The 21,242-nt window shown below is 39.5% G+C and overlaps 1 protein-coding gene across 1 annotated transcript in view; it reads left to right on the top strand.

Annotated features, from left to right (window-relative positions):
* The first annotated feature begins 11,977 nt into the window (after positions 1–11,977).
* The window catches only part of LOC145263139 (ADP-ribosylarginine hydrolase Tri1-like), a 42,201-nt gene continuing 32,936 nt past the window's right edge, over positions 11,978–21,242 (top strand). Inside the window, exon 1 of the mRNA XM_080120106.1 lies at positions 11,978–12,130. Coding sequence (XP_079976232.1) covers positions 12,020–12,130 — 111 coding nt within the window. The 5' untranslated portion in view covers positions 11,978–12,019. The remainder of the gene's footprint in view (positions 12,131–21,242) is intronic.

The following is a 21,242-nucleotide window of genomic DNA, read 5'->3' as shown; positions in this document are numbered from 1 at the left end:
CCTTGCGTTGGTGCAGGTAATCCATAGCTTGCCAATGGTTGACCGCACATAAGGAGAACTTTTTCTTCAATTAGACAAAGAGTTTTATTGTAGATGTCCTCATTAAAATCTGCTTCTGGATTGTTAACTTCTTGCCTGTATCTGTGAAGAATGTCTTCAGATATTACATCACGAAAAGCCATCCAGATCTCAAGAGGATTTCTTGGCTCACAGGCTGTTAAAATTATCACAAATAGGCTTTGCAAATTTGAAGGTGATTGAGTGGCACTTGCCTCTCCTACTGCTTGATGCAAGTGATGGTCATTTTCTAGAAGGCCTCGAGCAAGGCACGCTGCTCTGTATGTTTCAAACACCTGACCATTGTATGCTCGCAAATTTTGAAATGAAGTTGGACCAGCAACCTCATTGAGCAACAGGCGTAAGAAATAACACTCCCCTGCTTTTGGACTAATCGTGTAGATTCTCCCAATGCATGGTGCCTTCCATACATCATCATTTTCAGCACCTTCAACTTGTACCCCACGCATTCTTCTCATCCATTTCTTTGTCGATTTGTTCCAAGTGTAAAACTCAGGGACTTCTACGTATTTGAGACCCCTTGCAAAGTCATCCTCATGGCAGAGTTGAAAAAATGGTGTCAAAGTTGTGGCAGGCGGTGGACCTTGGGCTCGTTCCAGAGCAGTATCAGCTGAGAACATGACATTCTGCCCATTTTCAAGATGAACAGAAAGTTGTACAATTGGGGGGAAATGTTCATGGATGGGATGTTCCAATATCCTCCAGGCCGCCTCTGAACTGCCGACATACCTTGCATTCTGGAACTGCTGGATCTCATCCACAATGTGACTTTGTACTTGGCCTTGTTGGTTAGCTGCTCCATCAGTTCTTTGTAGTTCAAACACTGCTTGATCACATCCTTTATTCACGTATTTGAGGACATATTTGATGCTTTGGATCGAGCTGCAAATTTCTACGTTAATGTGAGCGTTGAACTGCTGAAGGAGGACCTTGTTGTACGGAACAATCCACTGGTTTGTTATTTCTTGATTAACATACCGACCATTTCTCTTCATCCTTATTGTACCAGTCTGGCTTCCATCTTCTGGTTTTCTTCGCCTGTACTTGGGGTAAGAGTCTTGGCCTTGCTCGGTACACTGAAGAAATTCTTTTGGGTATTTTTTGGAACATTTGTTGTCAATCGTACATGGACAATTTGGATTAAATGGTCCACAAGGTCCATGCACCATATGTGCCATCACTTTAGCATGAAGATCAGGATCTTCCTCTTTGTCAGGGATCTCTGCAGATATGCAGAGATCCATTTTTTCTGGTAGAAGTTTGTCCTCTGGGGCCTGCCAGGTGAGGATGTGTGCATGCGGCAGTCCTCTTTTTTGATATTCAATACTGTACAGGAAAGCCCTCAACCTGCCAAATCCTCCCTTTTTAATAAATTCAAGTAACTTTTTTAGCTTCTGCCTGAAAACCCTGGCAACAATATCTGGACGATCCTGAGGGTCTTGCCCTTGAAGACAATTTTCTGTAATTTCTGTCCACTTTGGATTTGTTGTGAACGTGATGAAGAGGTCGGCTCGGCCCATTCGCCGAACATATGCCATGGCATCACTTTGACGCTCAAACATGTATCGAGGGCCTCCTGTATAAGTTGCCGGAAGAACAACTCGTTGACCAAACTGTTCTGGATTCCCATCCTCCCTAAGAATTGAATCTCTCAAGTTGCTATAATTGTCAGCTCTCAGGGTCTGTTGCTCACGCCTCAGGAACTGTAAACGTTCTGTTTCAATCTTGCAGTACACATCCACCAGCCATTGTTGAAATAGCCTTCGGTACCAGAGAAAATAGTTTCCAGGCCGAGTCATTAAATGGTACGAATAAAATTGCTGTTGGGTAACTTTTCGCCCATTGGATGCCTTCATGTAGATGTTGTAAGATGGAGAACCATAGGGGTACATTAACGGGTACATTAAAGTATCGTAGAGGGGATGTAGTTCGGAGATCCATTTTAATGTATCATTTCTAAAACGCAAGACAATATCCCGGTTAGCTGTTGGTTCATTCTCCATTAATATTCCAATCTCATACGTTGTTGTTGGAGCATTGAATCGCCGTGGATGTTCTTCTTGCGGCCTTCGGTCTTCCCTTATGACAACTTTATGTTCTACCAAGTGTTCTTCTTCAATCCTCTCCTTTGTTGTTTTCAGCTGACAAATGAAGCTGTTGTTCTCATGTAAAAATTCAGTCAGACTTTGGAGAATGTCTCTATTGAGTCTACTGTCACGTCCCTGATTATGTAGTTCCTCTTCCAGACTATCCAAGAAGTAGACTTGAATAAACTTTGCTGTTTCATCTTCAGGTGGTAAAAGACTCCCAATCTGGTGGCAAACCTGGCCTCGAATTCTAAAAGAAGGATTCCACCCATGTACTGCCACAATTTTGTGACCAAATGATGTCATTGCAAAACAATTGTTATAACTGCGTAGATTTTGCAGAAAATCTTTAGAGATGGGACCATTGCCGGAGAGCAAATCTTGAAGCAACTGAAGCAGTGGTGGAAAGCTATCAAGCACAACTTTGCCAGAAGAACAACAACAACCAGGGGTTTCTCCTTTAAATTTTACAGCTGAGCAATGTTGACATACTTTGTCCATTTTTCCTATATCAGCTGTAGTGAGAGAGTCATTTTTGTTGTAGAGCAATCCTTTTCTATTGCAGTGTTCTATTTCATGGTGTCTCAAAGCAGTCATTCGTTGTCTAGCTGCCTCGTTTTCTGTCAATTGCTGGGGCAAAGTCATACTCTCTCTCCATGCAGCCTCTCGTTGTTGCCCTTGGTATAGGCGAAAGCTTCGTTGGGTTTCCGATTCATTCTGATGTCGTTGAGCCACTCTCAACTGACCTTGTGTACGTCTACTTACCTCATATAATTCATTCGATCGTAATATTGCTTCTCTTTCCAGTGCATATCTTTGCCTTTCTTGAATTTCATCTTGTGATGAATTTAACCGCCTTACAGCATGTCTAGTTCTGTCAGCTTCACGTTGGGTTTCTCTTTCCAAATCTGACAGTCTTGCTCTCCTTTCTCTTTGACGTATCCTGTTAAGTTCTAGACGTCTTTCTCTATCTGAATTGTTTTCATTGGAGCGAACTGCAGCAACTCTTAGTCTATTAGCTTCCAATCTTTCCATTCTTTCTTCCTCACTTTCGTTTCTACTTCGTTTGGGTGGCATAATTTCGGTTTTAAACGGAATTGTTTAACGATATTAATGATTGTAAATTAATTAAGCGTAAAGGAAATGTATACTAACTGAAATGGACGAACTATAAATAATATTTCTGAATAGTACAATTATAAACAATTATATTGTACCTATTTACTATGCCTCCCCACGGGACAGAGTTAGACACCAGGGTCGTTTTTTAACGTGGAGAAAAGGTACAAAAATAAAAATTGTCTCAGTCGTGAAGGATTTCTCCTCCACCGAAAGAGAACAAGAAAATGAAGTGCAGCATCTGAAGAACAGATACTACACTTTGATCTTGACCAAAAGGAATGAATAAAAGCGACCTACGTGTGACTCATTACTTCCGGGTGTAAACGTCACAGTCTAAAAGTAATAATTAAAAAAAAAAAGTAAATGTAAAATAAATGTAATACCAACTTAGGTTAACTAAGTAAACAGTACAATTAAAACAGTTCTATTAAAACAAATAATTACTAAGATCTAGGTAATTGTTAGTCTCATTGTTATGGTTTTAAAGAAAAAAATGTGTAAAAAAAGTTCTGCTTTTGTGAGTACGTGTATTTCTTTTAAATTACATAACCTTTTTATTTTATTATTTATATCTCTTTTAAATTTATATATTTTGTTAGTAAACTGGAAGAAATTCAGTTGAATAAAACCTTGTTCGTGTTCTTTACGTTAAACTCATATTTTTATAAAAGGTTCATCCGGTTTAAAGAAAGCACTAAGTTTAAATAAGACTGGAAATAACTAATTCAATATATAAATAGAAAAATGAAATAAATATAAGCTTTAAGTCTTAAGATAGTAATAATCAAAATGTAATAAATTATTTGTAGTTCAAATCTATGATAAGACAGGCTTTCGAAATAGGCTCGACCAGAAAGATTAAATTGGAACGAAATTATAATCTCCGTGCCATTTTCAAAACAACCCCACAAAAGTAACGGTATCCTGCAGTTGGTTAAAATGACAACGTTGGTTGTAAGAAAAATGTAAAAGAAAATGCGCTTATCTGTTTATTTTGACCTGTTTTATTTAATTAAAAAAAAATTGGCTATAACTGGAAGAGAGCGTTATGTTTTGGGGGTTGTTTAAAAAATAGAATGGAAATAAAGTTAGTTCCGTTTTAATTGTGTTTAATTGCGGCAAGCGCTAACAAAATCGAAAAATCACTGTTTACATTCGAAATGTTAACTTTTATAGGTTTACAGGTTTGCTGACAAGGCTGGGGGTGTTTAATACAATTATTTTACTAAATTGATTTTTTTCATTTAAAAATAAAATTATTTCTTTTTTAATAAAGTTTTATTTTAAAATATTTGTTTTTGTTTATTTATATAAAATTACGATAGTTGAATTGTATTCTTTCAATAATATTGGCAAGTAAAATATAAAAGATTAAAACGGAACGAAATTGAAATTTCCATTACATTTTCAATACAATCCCAAAACATAAAGCTTTGCTCGCCAATGAATTGTTTTGATAATATACGTAAAGTGAAATAAATCGAATATAAAATTAAATGAAAATATATTAAATAATTAAATGTTAAATAGATTTTGTAAATAGTACAGTTGAAATGATTAGAATATTTCCAATATGTAATAAGGTGGAGGTAATTAGTTAAAGAGATTTAATATAATGTGATATGCAAATGAGCATAAGTCATTCGATATGGGGGTGGTTTGTAGACTAGTATATAAAGAAATTAGGCATAGATTCTTATGTCTCCTATAACAGAAACATCCTAAAATGGGTTCTAATGTTTCTCTACCAGGAGAGATCTTACCTCCTTTATATTTCGTTGATGATGGAGAGCTGTACACACAGACAGAAACACACGAACCCTATTACTTTATAAAAATATAGATGTGTGTTAATACATATATATATATATATATATATATATATACACATATATATATATATACATATATATATATATACATATATATACATATATATATACATATATATATGCATATATATACATATATATATACATATATATATATATACATATATATATATATATATATATATATACATATATATATATATATATATATATATATATATATGATTGTTGAGCTGGATTAAATCCGACGATATGAAATAAAATGGAGGTGGAAGGACCTGAATACTCAACGTTCGCCCGATTTATGCGGGCTTCTTCAAGAGGGATGGTCAATATATATATATATATATATATATATATATATATATATATATGTTAATATATTATATTAGCTGTTGATTTTGCAGGACGAAATTTATATCCTTTATCATTAAGTAATTCTTCTCATCATATTCACCCTATGAAAGGCACAGTGCTACTGGGACGTAATGGGCTACTTTCAAGTAGGATCAGATTACTAGAGACACACTAACTGGGGAATTGTGAAGCAAGCTGTTTGTTTACCTTATATTTAAATTTCTGTATGCTAGTACAATATGCTAAACAAAGAACAAAGAGCCAATTCTAAAGGAAAGCAGTTTGAGGAAAGAAGTTATGAAAGCAAAAGCTTTTCAGCATCTGGAGACCTTTAGAGTAAGGGGGTAGGATTTAGCAGATTGTCAGGTTAATCAAGGGTATTTACACTGAGGGGTCACAAGTGCATCAAGTTTGTTGGAGTACATCTCACTGAAGTATTTGCAGAACAAGCACACGGATGCTATATTGCAGTGATGGGACAGGTGTCGTAGCTTGGTAGACAGAGGGGAATCTGTAAGAAATAATGACAAGAAGTCTCATTCTAACATTTAAAAGCAATTTTATTAGCTATCTTGGTTAGTAAGAATAATGAAACGGGTTAGTCGTTAGGAGTTTCTGTGTAGAGACATTGATGATTATACAGGCCTGTTGATCAGAAAATTGTTGAGTGAATATATGTTGAAGTTGGTAGTCGGAGCATGCGTCTATGTATGCAAGGGGGACAAAAGGTTAGAGAGCCCTGTGGTAAAAAGAGTGTCTGTGTTAGTACCACATGTGCAAGTCCATGTTTGGAGATAACCATCTTGGCATACTTGTATTCACGCTAGCCTAGGGCCTAAGGGCCCGGGCAAGGTCCAACTCCAACAGAGGTGTATGCTGTCAGCTAGAACCAGGAAGAAAGAGGAAAAGTGTGTTGCCAGTTAAACGTTTTATAAACTCGGTCATATGACTTAGAGCCAGGAAGGAAATGTATTTCAAAATTTCCAGCCATGAGAATTCGCTCCTGCTTGTGTTTCTTCCAGATCCGTGTGCTACAAATCTATTAGATTAGAAGCTATAGCGAGAAGTGAGAAAAGAATATGACAACTTGTTAACTTGACTCTCAAAAAAAAGACTGTTCTTAAAATCCATGAAAAATTTTAGGCAGACATTGCGTTCTATGCCAAAGTTTGTTCTTACCAAACCAATTTAAGTTCCCCTTTGCCAAACTTTCATGAAAAACACTCGTCTATCTGAAACCACTATCAATAATTTCCTCTACTCTTTATCTGTGTCCAAACATAAATGTGGATTTTTTTTTAATTCAAATTTTCACCCCAAACAAGGCACAGTGCCACTTTGAAGTAGGGAGTCACTATTGGAACATAAATTGCAGGAAGTTTATTTCTTAGAATTGCCCACCTGTGAAACTTCCATATCCCTGCTTCCCAACTGACTAGAATATGGTCGTCTTCAAGTCCAATGTAAACAAGTTCTTGATGAGCCGTCCCCCTTAAGTAAACCAATTTACCAAATTTCTACTACTAACAATTACTACAATATTGTCCCATTGACTAATCTACACTCATTAACCCTTATACTCGAGTGGCCTTTGGGCATTGATAAGAGGTGACTCCATTGTAAAAAAGAAACAAAAAAAAAAACAGCATATCAATCACTCCATGAGTGAGAACGCACTAGTGTTGCATGAAAGTGTCGGTTTTATTAAATTGTTTGGTGAAAGTACAGAATAGTTACAATACACTCGCTAGTTCGGTAACATAAGTGCATGCAATTGAAAATAAAATGCTTTCTTTATAATTACAAATTCAAGTTATGAATTTATTAAAGCGGTCCTTTATCTCGCTAAGTCAATCCCTCCGCCTCCAAAAAATATATATATATATATATGTTGCGGGGCCGGTCGTCCAGAGACAATCGACCCGACAACTAACAAGGTAGACACGGGCAAAAAGTAAACAGCAAAAAGGCAAAGAAGAATGACAGACACAGGTTATTTGGTTAAAGACGAGGATTTTTTATTTGCAAAGGAAGCGAAAATTCGTATGATCTGGATGCTGGTTGTCCGGAAGGTTGCACGTCGCTGGAGGCTAAGGTCTGGAGGTCTGGCACAGGTCCGCTCAAGGTAGTGTGGTTCGAGGTTGCTCGCTGGGTCTGGATGATCGTCTGGACGATTGTCTGGATGAAACAACTGGGCCAATTTTTTTAAAATTTTGCACAAATGTACTTTATGTGTCTGGGAGTATTCTTAGATAGATTTTGAATTAGAATGCTTTCAATAAGTATCAAAAATCGATAAGAAAGAAAAATCCGATTAAAGAAGGAATAGTCCAATTTTGACCAAAGTTAACACTCTTATATAGCTTAACATCATAAGTGTATTTTAGAAGTTTTATCATTGCATCAGCAGAAGGGCCCTGGGTATAAAATCAACAGTAGATTCTTTGATTAGACAAGGGTGCATTATATAATTTCCGGCAATGTCAGGTATCCCTGCTAGTCTATAATATAAATCTCACCTGTCTGTTTAAATGTATGTATGTATGTATGTATGTATGTATGTATGCATGTATGTCTCGCAAAAACTTTTGACAGAGGTGACGGATCCTGACAAGATTAGCATCATTTTGAAGCTCGTCGTCTAAGACGACAAATATTAAAAAATTGGGCAAAAACATTAATTTCCTTCACCCTAAACTCGGCCGATTTGTACAAGAAGGGGTCGATTTTTTCGCAGATATTTTAGCAAGTCATTGTTACCGTTGGATTGACTTCAGTTAATTTCAACGCTTTTGACTTCTGGTTGCGTCATTGAAGACATCGGCTAAGACGTCAGATTTTCTTTCACTTTCGTTCCGGCTTCGCCTGCCTGCCTCCTACCATTTTTTTTTTTTTTTTTTTTTGTTCAACACACCTCCAAATACCCAGGCTAGTAAAATACAAAACTTTACAATATTTTCATTGCAAAAAAAAAATTCTACCTTTTAATTGCCCGTGTCCAAATGTAAAATAATTCTTTATCTCTCGGAAAAGAAAATGGTCAAATTAAAAAGTTTTTCACGTGTCTGTGTCTGACTAGCCCATATACTAAATTTCAAAACTGTAGATCAAAAAATTTGTTGTGCATATAGGTTGAGAAGTGTTCGCACACACACACACACACACACACACACACACACACACACACACACACACACACACACATTCTCACTTTTATAGATATATAGATAACGAATGCCTAAACAGATTTTTTTTTCTCTAATTGTTCCATGGTTGTGACTTTTATACATTAACCCCCCCCCCAGCCAACCACCCAGATCCCGAATCATTAGATTTCACCAAAAGAGAGAGAAAGAGCAAAGGCCAATCTCCTTGTAAACACCCCGGATATCTTAGCATTAAGTGAAACTAACCTTCACTCCTCCATACCCTCTAACCACTTTAACATGCCTGGTTATCTCCCACTCTACCGTAAGGACTCGGACAGACATATGCATGGACTTGGAGTCTATATTCGAAACACCCTCCCCCTAACTAGAGAAATAAAACTAGAATCAGAGGGCCAGGCCTTTATGTGCTTCAGACTAAATATGCAACACAATATTAGCTACTTATATTTTCTCTACCGCTCTCCCTCAAACCAAGACTGTACCCTAATAAACAAAGTCTCAGACAGCATAGATATAGCACTCTCCCTCGATACTAGCGCACAAATACATGTATTTGGTGACTTCAATGTCCACCACAGTAACTGGCTAGGATTCTCAAATCACACAGACGTAGCTGGTAGCGCCACATATAGCTTCTCTATATCTCATTCCCTATCTCAGATGGTTACATTTCCGACACGTTTCCCAGACCAGCACGATCAACATGCCTCACTTCTAGATCTCTTTCTGACAACAGTTCCCAATGACTGTACAACAAATGCCCATAGCCCACTCGGGGATGCTGATCACGCTGTGATAATGGTAGAAATCAGCCTAAATTCTCGCCCTAAAACTGAAGACCTACTACTCAAAACAACGAGGTATTACAAAAAGGCTGATTGGGAAGCCATCAGGGAGCTCATCAGAGATGCCCCATGGCAAAATATCTTTACTCTTCCAGCGGAACAGTGTGCAAATGAGACAACTGAATGGTTCAAAACTGCTATTGAAGCACATGTTCCCGCACGGAAATACTATAGCAAGCCCCACTCCCCCCAATGGTTTACTTCTGCTTGTGCAGCTGCCATTTGTCAAAGGCAGCATGCGTTCCGCAGATTCAACCGACATAAGTCCAGCTCAAATAAACAGAAGTTTATAGAAGCTAGAAATAATTGTAAGAGAGTGATAGACACAGCTAAGTCAGATTACTCTGAAACCACCAGAAAGCGCATCGAAGCACAGAAATTAGGAACCCGGGATTTTTGGAAAATCTACAACAGCGTAGTTAATAATGGACAGTCAATTATTCCCCCACTAACAAACAATCATGAGGTTGCTTGCACGGCAACTGACAAGGCTAATCTGCTTGCCAGTCGGTTTGCCTCAAACTCCACACTGAACTCGGTACACCACTCACTCCCTGATTTTCCTCTGCGAACAGACGCCACACTTGACGACTTGAAAATCACCCCTTCTCAGGTACATGCTATTATAAAAAACCTAGACACCTCTAAAGCATGTAGACCAGATCTCATCCCGGCTGTGCTATTAAAAAAATGCTCTGCCGAGGTTGCTCCAGTTCTGTCCAAACTTTACAATAAATGCCTTAACGAATCTTGTTTTCCCGACTGCTGGAAAACCGCCTCTGTGGTACCAGTCTTCAAGAATTCTGGTGAAAGAACTGACCCACTAAATTATCGCCCCATTAGCCTCCTCCCGCTTTTCGCCAAAATATTTGAGTCCTTAGTTAATAAAGCCCTAGTCCAGCACCTAACAGCTGCTAAACTCTTGACTGACAAACAATATGGATTCAGGCAAGCCCGTTCAACAGCAGATATCTTAACTGTAGTTTCTGAACGTATATACCGTTCATTGGATAAAACAGGGGAGGGTAGAGCGGTGGCCCTTGATATATCTAAGGCTTTTGACAGGGTATGGCACGATGGTCTTCTAAGGAAAATTAGATCATATGGAATCACTGGAAGAATTCATAACGTAATTAAATCCTTCTTAAGTAATAGAAAAATCAAAGTTGTCCTCGACGGACGTACATCCAAACAATATGACATAAATGCGGGAGTGCCTCAGGGGTCTATCCTTGGACCTCTATTGTTCCTGATATTCATAAACGACCTCCCTGATAATATTGTTTCGGAGATGGGTATATTTGCCGATGACACCACTCTCTATAACAGATATGAGGGGAAAACAAATGAACACATATCCAAGAAAATGGCAGAAACACTAGAGGATGACCTCCAATCCGTAGTGGAATGGGGACAAAAATGGTTGGTCTCATTCAATGCTGCTAAGACTAAGCTTGTTTCCTTCAATAACTACAAGAAACCTTCTCTACCACCAATAGCAATGGCCAAGAACACATTGCCTGAAAGTACTTCTTTTAAACTCCTCGGCCTAACGTTTACAGGGAATATGAACTGGAATAGATACATTGAGAGCATTGCCAAGGCTGCTGCAAGGAAGGTTGGCTCCCTCTACCGTGCTAGAAAACTACTTACGCCTGCCAGTATCCTATACCTCTATAAGGCAACCATTCGCCCATGTATGGAGTACTGTTGTCACATCTGGGCTGGTGCATCTGCTGCTTGTCTCTCGCTCCTGGACAGGGTTCAAAAAAGAGTCGCAAACCTGATAGGTCCTGAACTGTCATCTGAGCTTCAACCTCTGTCCCATCGACGAGATGTTGCATCCCTCTGCCTGTTCTACAAATACTTTAATGGTGAATGCTCTGACGAACTGCAAACACTTGTACCTCCCCGACGTAACTACCCCCGACAAACCCGACAAGCTACTAAGTCTCATCCCTTTACAGTGGAGATCCCTAGGTGTAAGAAAGCCTTTTACTCCAATAGTTTCTTCCCCAGAACTGCGGGTCTTTGGAACTCCCTTCCGGGATTCTGCTTTCCCAACTGCAATGATATGCAGAAGTTCAAGTGTAATGTTAACAAACATTTTTCTACTCTTCTCCCTTCATAATGACCCCGCTAATTAATTCCCTAATAGTAGCCCCCTGCTTCAAAGTGGCACTGTGCCTTGTTTGGGGTGAAAATTGAATATAAAAAAAAAAAAAAAAAAAAAAAAAAAAAACTCTTGAGGTAAAAAAGTGATTATCGCCCTTTAATGGATTTTATCTTTGTCAATTTACCTGATTAAACTTTTTTTTTTTACATATTGTTCCTACAAAAAAAAAAAAAACGCACAGGCATAAAATGAATAGCGGTAAATTAACATAATGAAAAAATAAATCACCGAATTTATTTAGCAATTTAAAACTGGAAGAAAGAAGATTTTTAATAAAGGTAAATTCGCACCTGTTGAGATAATAGTTCATAGCCAGTTTGTCAGCAGTCAGATCTCACCTTCAACTGGAAAAATGGCGGCGAGTGGCGATTATTTAAAACGTAAACTTTACGTTCGATCTCCACTTCGAACGATAAGTCGACAGACGTTCAATGCTAAAAAGCGAAAATTAATGATAGACAAGGTAAGTCAATTAATATAAAAAGAATTCGGACATCTTTTATAATAACCAACAAAAAAAAAGTGTGAAAAATAGTTCTCCGTTATAGTAGCGAAATTCAAAAATCGAAATATTAAATTATGTATTGAAATAATAACGTTATTATTTAAGGTGCTTGCTAAGATAGAGTCGACACAGATTGCGCTTTTACATATATGTCGTTTTAAGCAAAAACAATATCACGTACTTAATTGTCATGTCGAAAATAGCAATATAGGGTTTGTATTACTGTACACATAGATTCGAAAAAGTTGTCAAAAAACAAATATATAACAAATAAATGTTATCAAAGGCAAGATAAGTTACTTTTCTACCTAACTGGATATGTTTTTCGTGTTTTTATTCAATTTAACATGTTTATTTAGCTCGAAAAACATGCAGTGTTTACCGATGTATTGGAAAATTCAAAATGGCGCCCGACTATCTCTTAAACACGGTAAGTTCGGGAAAAGGTGTTATAAATAATAAACTAGACAAAATACTATTAAAAAAACACCGAATATATGTCAACCTATGTCACGGTAATATATATTGAGCGAATTTCTAACAGTATTTTGTCTAGTTTATTATTTATATTTAACATAGGAAGGTTGGAGTGTTTATAAAACGCTGGGTCACGTCGTAAAAATTTACCAACTAAAAACATATTAGGAGTTGTCGAAAATTCTTCGACACCTAAGGAAAGTGGGGAGATCAGAGTAGGGCCGGGGATGACGGTTGCGAAATTTAGCAAGATCATGACCCCAACCCAGGAGTCAATAAACGCAAGGCTTGAGACCAACCTGCATGTCGGTACTCTTATTATTGGCAACTCATGACGTCTACTGAACGTTTCCGTCATTAAAAAAAAATCCGCCCTGCCCCAATGGAAGCAATCCTTTAAATAGTTGGTAACAATCGTTCAGATGCAAATACTTTCATCAGAGCGGCAGCAGATATAACAAGAGTCAACCGTTCATTGGGTTTGTTTAATCAAAAATGAACCCGACCCTCCTCCCATCACCAACCTCCTCTGGTCCGGTAAGTTTTACTTATTTTTCTCACACACTCCCAAGAAACAAAAACAAAAAAAAACCTTCAGAGAGAAATAAGGAAACTACTGAGCAGGTCTTTACCGTAACACTGGCAGGAAACGAACAGGTGCTAGGCCTTTGTCAGAAGCCACCTGGAGACAACAGTGGTTCGGGGTATCCTCATTCTGTCCTCTAGGTAAACTCCACTGTCGGATGTAGTTTGAGGTCTTACTCAGAACCAACAGATTTATTAGGGAAGCAAGCTGGGCCGTCCTCGTCATCTTCTTTGGAGACACCGCTATTCCGACACAACTAAAATGGTACCACCCGTCACAGAGGTTGCAGACAATCATATTTTGATTTCCTTGGGGCGCATTGCATGCTGGACAGAGCCAAACTTCATTCTCATCCTCAGGGGGTAAAGGCCGAGTAGTATCATCAATATTACTCGCAGGTGAAATGGGGAAAACCATTTCAGGTTCTCTCTCAAAATCAGGTGCAATGGACAATTCCAGCAGGTAGAGACGCTTCAGAGAATTCACTTGCATGGGACCATCACCTTGTTTGATGCGTGCAGATCTGACAACATTATCATCTCCTTTAAACAACTCCATCACGGTTCCCAGTATCCAAAAGGGTCTAGTTTTGAGAGGGCTTTTCACCATAACCACATCATAAACCTTTAGTCGATTTCTAAAAGGCACTCGGGAGCGTCCACAAGACTTTTCTCTGAGGCTTAGTAGATATTCTTGGTACCAAATATGCTGAAAATCTCACAACCAAGTATTTCTCTGCTCCGTGAATTCTACCAACCTTTTCCGACTTGGAGGAGCAGAAGACAAAGTATCACCTTCTTCTAAGTGTAGTAGTAATCCGGGGTTCTTGTTGAGTCTCAAAAACATGTTGGGAGTAATGGCCTCCAATTCTCTGTCTGCTGCTTTGCAGTAAGTCAAGAGACGATTTTTTACTGCCCTCTCGATATCAGAAATAATAGTCAGGAGAGAAAAGTAGTCCACATTATCTCTGCCAATAATCTTGTAGAGGCAAGTCTTTCTCATTTGGATGCATCTCTCCCAAGCTTCCCCAAATCATGGAGAAAAGAGCGAAATAGTTTTGAGTTTGAGATGGCAAGAACCGAATTTTTCTTGATACTCATGGTACCCGATAGAGGACTGCACAGTTTGCCACTGCCCAGAAATGTTTTGGCATTATCACAATACAAGGTAGATGGGACCCCAAACAGGTTTGTAAAGCAAACTAATGCCTGAAAGAATGATAAAATGCTCATATCGGGCACTACCTCCATGTGCACAGCTCGCACACTCAGGCAGGTGAAAAGGAGTAAATACATCTTCTGCGAATTTCCTTCTTTGATCCAGAAGTGTCCACTGAAGTCCATCCCCGTGTTCTTAAAGGGGGATTCAAATTCTATACATGAAGAAGGGAGACTGGAAACATTGGGAAGTAATGCAGGTCTGGCATTGAATCTCCTGCATAAGGTGTAGGACGCCAGAGCCTTCCTGACCACCTGTTTTCCTTGGGGGATCCAATAGCCACAATTTCTCAATTCATTAAGCGTAGATCCCATTCCCAAGTGAGAACACTTTAAGTGGCAATCCATAATGATCAGTCTTGTAATGGTTCTTGCCAAGCAATATTGGGTTTTTAACTTCGTACTCCAGATGGGTGGACCTATTAATTCGGCCACAGGACTGTATCAATCCATCCTGATCCAGGAACAGGTCAAGACCCCGGACCAAACAAGGTGAAGATTTCCCATAGGGATCCTGTAGATACTGGAGCTCTTCTATGAAGGACCGGCGCTGTACAACCTTCATTAAATAAATAAATGGAGGCCTTCCTTCCTCCCTCCTCGCAGTCTATCAACGAACTTAAAGATCAGGTTCGTAACCCTCAACAGCCGTGTAAAGTCAGAAAATCACTCAAAAGCGATGATAGAGGGATAGTCCTCCTCTAGAACCATGGATACATTCACTCGTGCACAATCTGTTGACTGTGACTCCTGAGACAAGGTAAATCCTGAATCTGCCAAGATTCTCCCACGCAATATAACCAGGCAGGTCCATGGCACTGAAACTTAAAATTTGATTTGAACTTCCTTAATGACAATCCTCGGGTGATTAGGTCTGCAGGGTTCTGGGTTGTGTGGATATATTTGAAGTAAGGAGTAAGGCCAAACTTTCTCTCCAAATCTTCCCTTAGTTGCATTACATCTAGTAGCCTGTTCCTTGCAAAAATGTTCTTGTTTGTCATAGAACAGGAAAGGATCCAAGATAACACCACTTAGGCATCGCTAGTCACATATAATTTAGAAGGGAGAAACCCTTTACAGCTGTTTAAGATAGCCGGTAAACATTTCAGGGCAAGATACACTGCCGTCAGTTCGAGGGTCGGAAGACTCTTACTCTTCTTGGGCACAACGTTAGCCTTAGCAAAAACCAATTCTGACCGATGATTCTGCACAACATAGGCCACAAATCCACAAGCCTCGGCCGAGGCATCACAAAACATAACCAAATCTCCAACTTTGTTCTGACTGAACGCTTTTTGATTGAACTGAATTTGAGTCAGGCTGGAAAGATCCCGTGTAAAACCTCTTCATCGTGACTGGAACTCTTTCGGGACTCATTCATCCCATCCTAGCCCTCGCTTCCTTGCCAATAAGAACTCTACTCCGCATCATCAGTAGAAGACAGAGAGACAGGGGATCAAGCACCTTAGTGGCTTCCGGCAGAATCTGTCTCTTAGTTGAGGCACTAGCACAGGGTTCTACTGAGGAAACACAGATTTTCTATAAAAGGGGACTGTACTGATAGCCCAAAACATTCTCCCATTCACCACCATGGGTATTTAAGGTACCGTCATGCTCCATCTGGTCCGTAAGGGTAGGACAATTAGAGCTACATGACTGCAGTTCAAATCCTTCAACAGTCGTTCTCTGGCCTGAGTATATAAATCTGCCAACCTTCTGGGATTTGACTCGGTTGTTACCAAGTTGTCCACATAAAAACAATTCTCCATCATGGTTCTACATGGATCAGCAGAAAACTGGGCTGCATGAAATTTGAGTATACAGCCCAAGATAAAAGGGCTAAAAACAAATCCAAATGTAATTGTCGTCTAGCGAAAACAACGCAACCGGTCCCCGTCCTTTAGGAAGAAACAGAACCTGTTCCAATCAGCCTCTAATTCCAAGAGTATCATCAGAAAGGCCTTTCTGATATCTGTCAGGAGCACATACACCTCCATCCAGAAAGACAGCAATAAGCTTAGCATGTCACCGATCATATTTACTCCTGGGTAGGCTGCTTCATTTAAAGACACTGAATCACCAGTTTTCAAGCTGCAGTTGAAGACCGGACGTAATTTTGTTGTTGTGGGATCTGATTTCACGATGGGCCGATGTGGGATCCATGTATAATTCTTAAAAAGATGGGGAGGTACAAAGATTTCTTGATAATGCCTTCTTGCTCTTGCTGCCGAAACACCTTCAGATACTCCTAATAGATTCCCCTCTTTTTTAAATTTCGAGCCACATGGTCCAAAATACGCAGGGATACTGCATGGTTAGAAGGAACCCTAGACAATTTATCCACATGTCATGGCAACTGTACATAATACTTGTTGTCCCTAGGGACAATGGACTCCTGGAACAGCTATTTTTTCCTGATCGTAGTCTGAGAATTCCTCTTGCTCAGGAAGTCTTAATGACTCTACACTGAACATCCGGTCGAGTCCCCGCTGGACTTGGCTATCGGGGAAGAAGTCGGCAAGCAGATCCAAGTATGTTGCTTCTTTCTCTAAAACAAAACACAACTGTGAAGATTTAACCTGAGCAGTATTATGCAAAACAGAATGGAAGGGGAGATGAGCACCCTGTAGGGGAAGTGACTGGTCAGGAGTGCGGAAAGACTCTACCTCACCAAAGGGAACCATCCCTGCAGAAATCTGAAAGGCCCACCCCTGCTAACAGGGTACCAACTGTAAGGAGCCTAAGCACCTAATAAGATAATAATAATAAGCCCAACTATGCCCTTAATGGACACATTACTGGAACCCTGGTCAAATCTTCCAGCAAGGGAGTAGTTGGCCTTCCAAAATTCGTCCAGTAGAGAATCCAACTGAGATATATTAACAGATAAATCCAACACTTCATCCACTAATACCGGGAAGGGTTGTGCTTGACCAATGCCTACGTTAATGTGCAGAACTACCTCTCGGAAGCGCCTCTCGCATTCCCCCAGCAAGGTTGACAGCTTCAGATCACAGTCAAGGCTGAAGGATTCCAAACATCCCAAGGGTCTTTAAACCTCTCCAGATAAATAGGGGCATCCACTCACGGTATCCACCAAGCAATTAGCTGAAACAGTCTTGCCGTTTTTACCAAAGGTTACATATATTATAGGAGGAAGGTTACACGAGGCTCCCAAGTCCGAAGCCACCTGATAAGAAGCATCCTTGTGAACATAAGTGACTCTAAGTTTTGGAGTGAGGTTTCTGGATGAACTGTGGTCGATATCAACTGGAGGCTGGAGCCCTTCGCTTCCCGTGATGAGTAATCGCTTAATGGCCTCACAAGTATCCCTTAATATGGAAGACAATGGAGGTATCCTTCTCCCAGACAGCTGGATTACTTCTCCTTTCAATTCACGGGGAAATTTTGAGAAAATTATTTTCGCCAAAAGTCGAGCCCCAGCAGAAAGCTCATTAGAAAAGTCACAGGTGAAGGACTTACCCAGTTCATCTAGTAGCGATCCAGTTTTTGATAAAAAACATCTTAGGTCAGAGTATGACCTTTCACGTTTGGGAGTATAGTCTATGATATCCTGGAAAATGTTATCAATAATTTTGTCGCTATGCAAGTATTCCTCTTGCAGGATATCGAGAGCAACCAGATAATTACTATTGGTTACATTCAAATGGTTAATCAAAACAAAGGTTTGTAGGACAGAGAAAATTCAATCTTTCGGCATCTGCCGCCATACCTGCCACACAATTCTCAAAGCGTGATAGGAAGTTGCGAAATCCCATGCGGTCCTTGTTCATCTCTAGACCACTAAATGTTGGTCCCACAATTTGGATCTGCGGGGGTTTCACTATAAAGGAAGACACATGGCTTCCAGACGGGAAATCAGTAGCACCTGAAGAGAGAGTCCGATCTTTGGTAGAATCCACCGGAATCAGAACAGCAGCAATGTCTTCCATTTCCTTGTTGAAAATCATCTGCTCAGACAACCACTCTTCTTCTAACTGTTCTGCTTCAATTCCGGAAGAAGGAGAAAGCTGTAATTTGGTTACACGAACCTTGATCTTCGTTATATACTCTCGAATTTGGTCCTGTAATATAGAGAACAACTGAGCAGTAACCTCTTCTCCACGACACCTTAATCTGCCGCGAATCTTTGTCTTCAGGAGAGAGATCTGATTCCATAAGTCGTCTGCCATGATGAGTAAAAGTGGAAAGAAAAAAGGGGAAGAAAAAACACACACACACACAAAAACAGAAGGGGAACACACCTGGTAACAGGCGAAATTTCGCAAAATGTCAAAAATCCTTCGACACCTAAGGAAAGTGGGGAGATCAGAGTAGGGCTGGGGACGATGGTTGCAAAATTTAGCAAGATTGCGACCCCAGCTCTGATCAAGAACCAATAAACACAAGGCTTGAGACCAACCTGCATGTCGGTACTCTTATTATTGGCAACTCACGACGTCTACTGAACGTTTCCGTCATTAAAAAAAAAAACGCCCTGCCCCAATGGAAGCAATCCTTTAAATAGTTGGTAACAATCGTTCAGATGCAAATACTTTCATCAGAGCAGCGGCAACAGATATAACAAGAGTCAACTGTTCACCGGTTTTGTTTAATTAAAAACAAACCCGACCCGTCTCCAATCACCGACCTCCTCTGGTCCAGTAAGTTTTACTTATTTTTCTCACAGTTGTTCTACTCAATGAATTGGATATATCACTATTTTCGATATGAAAATTAAGTATGTAATATTGTTTTTGCTTAAAACAATATAAAAATCGAGGTAAATTTTTACAACGTTCTCCAGCATATTATAACCTCAAAAGCCATGGGAGGTGGGGGAAGGGTATTCCGAAAGCCGTTCTTAACATGGGGTCGTTGGGGGTGTTTATACTACACTGGAGCAGGTCGTAAAAAAATCGATCTGCCGACTCTAACTTAACAAACACCTTATTTAGAAAGCCATTTTTGTTTTCTAACCATGTACTTTCACCTAACAATTTAATCAACAAAAGATAACCGTAAAAAAATTGAATTTCACTTCAAAATCCCATCTGAAATAATAGCACAGTCCGTAACCTGCATAAGAACCAAAACTTATCCAGGTAGGTATAAGAGTAATTTATCTGGCCTTTGGTAACTTTCATTTATTGTGTGTGTGTGTGTGTATATATATATATATATATATATATATAATTTTTTGGAAGGCAAATGTGTAGTTTAGCAGCGTAAATTATTTGGCAGACAAAAAAATTATAAAAACTATTTATTTTTATATAAAACACATTATTAGACCCTTAGTCTTAAATAAAACCGAAAAAAATTCATTTTTGCTATTTTTTTAATCATTTTTATTAGACTAAATGTACGACAATCAAAGCTGCTGTATTGCTTTTTTAATTTGGCCTTTCTAAGGTTTGACAGATTGGCCTTTTTAAACCCAAATTTGGCCTTTATGTTCTTTCATAAACTATGTTTTTTGCCACCATATTTTGTTTGTTATGAAAGAGCGTAAAAAAGTCAAATTTGGCATTAAAAAAGCTAATCTGTCAAACCTTAGAAAGGCCAAATTTTAAAAGCAATACAGCAGCTTTGAATATCGTACATTTAATCTGATAAAAAATTTAATCTGATAAAACATTTAATCTAATAAAACATTTAATCTAATAAAAAATTTAATCTAATAAAAAATGATGTAAAAATAATAAAAATGAAATTTTTTCTGCTGTTATTTCAGCCTTTGGGTCTAATAATGTGTTTTATATAAAAATAAATAGTTTTTATAAATTTTTAGAACTGTCCGCCTATGGAACATGCTGGCTTGCTTCTTGACCAACTACAATATCGTTGCCTTCAAGTCTAATGTAAACAAGTTCAGTAAAGTCTGACGTGTCACACGACGCTGTTCACTCTACACAGGTGTGAACGCTTCTGCCCACACACCCCCAGCAACCTGTTTTTATGGTGCCCGGGTGCACCTCAAAATCATGTGTGAGAACTGTGCGAGACCATAGGCATTAAAAGACCACTGTCCCCATCTTGGATCTTTTCGTTTATCCTTCTCAGCCTGTAGGACAGACAGACACGAGCACATTTTTGCGGTAACCTTTCTCGAGAAAGCCACACTCCCCCCTCATCGTCAATACGGATGCCACCCAATTCTTTGATAGCGTCCATTCCAAGGAGCAATTCGTAACAAAGCAGCTCACCATCTATAACCAGGGCTCGCACGGCTACTGAAGGCCCATCGTTGTTACTCATACGGATGATGCTTACTCCACAATAGGCTAGCGAGCCCTCACCAACTGTCAGTGCCAAGACCCTCATCTCATCCCATGTATCACAGCATCTCTTGTGCATGAGAGTCTGCATGCACCCAGTGTCTACGAGCGCAAAGCGCTCACGCTCACCATAGGTAGCGCCTTGTTTAGTGGCGATCTGGGGAGAAGACTGGTGCTATAGCTTACTCCCCTTGCCCGTTTCCTGGACAACTTCTCGCTACATGGCCCAACTTGTTGCATTGGTAGCAACGCATGTGTCTTCGTATCCCTCGGTAAGGCTCATCCTTCACACCGCTTCGGCAGTCTCTGAAAAAATGGTTTGGCCAGCCACATTTATAACACTTCACGTCTTTGTTGGTGGTGCGAGTGCTTCTGCAGCTGATGAAACCGGCTTCGCATTGTCTTCCGGGCTCTGGCCAGCAACTTGTCTAGCCCCAACTCACTGAGCCTTGACGATGCTCGCAGTAGTCGGCTAGCGTTGTCCAGGAGTTCAGCCAGAAAGGTGCATC

Source organism: Euprymna scolopes, chromosome 38, assembly GCF_053919585.1.
Source record: "Euprymna scolopes isolate OS-2025 chromosome 38, ASM5391958v1, whole genome shotgun sequence".
NCBI classification, from domain to species: Eukaryota; Metazoa; Mollusca; class Cephalopoda; order Sepiida; family Sepiolidae; genus Euprymna; species Euprymna scolopes.
This window is presented reverse-complemented; position numbering and strand designations above follow the sequence as displayed.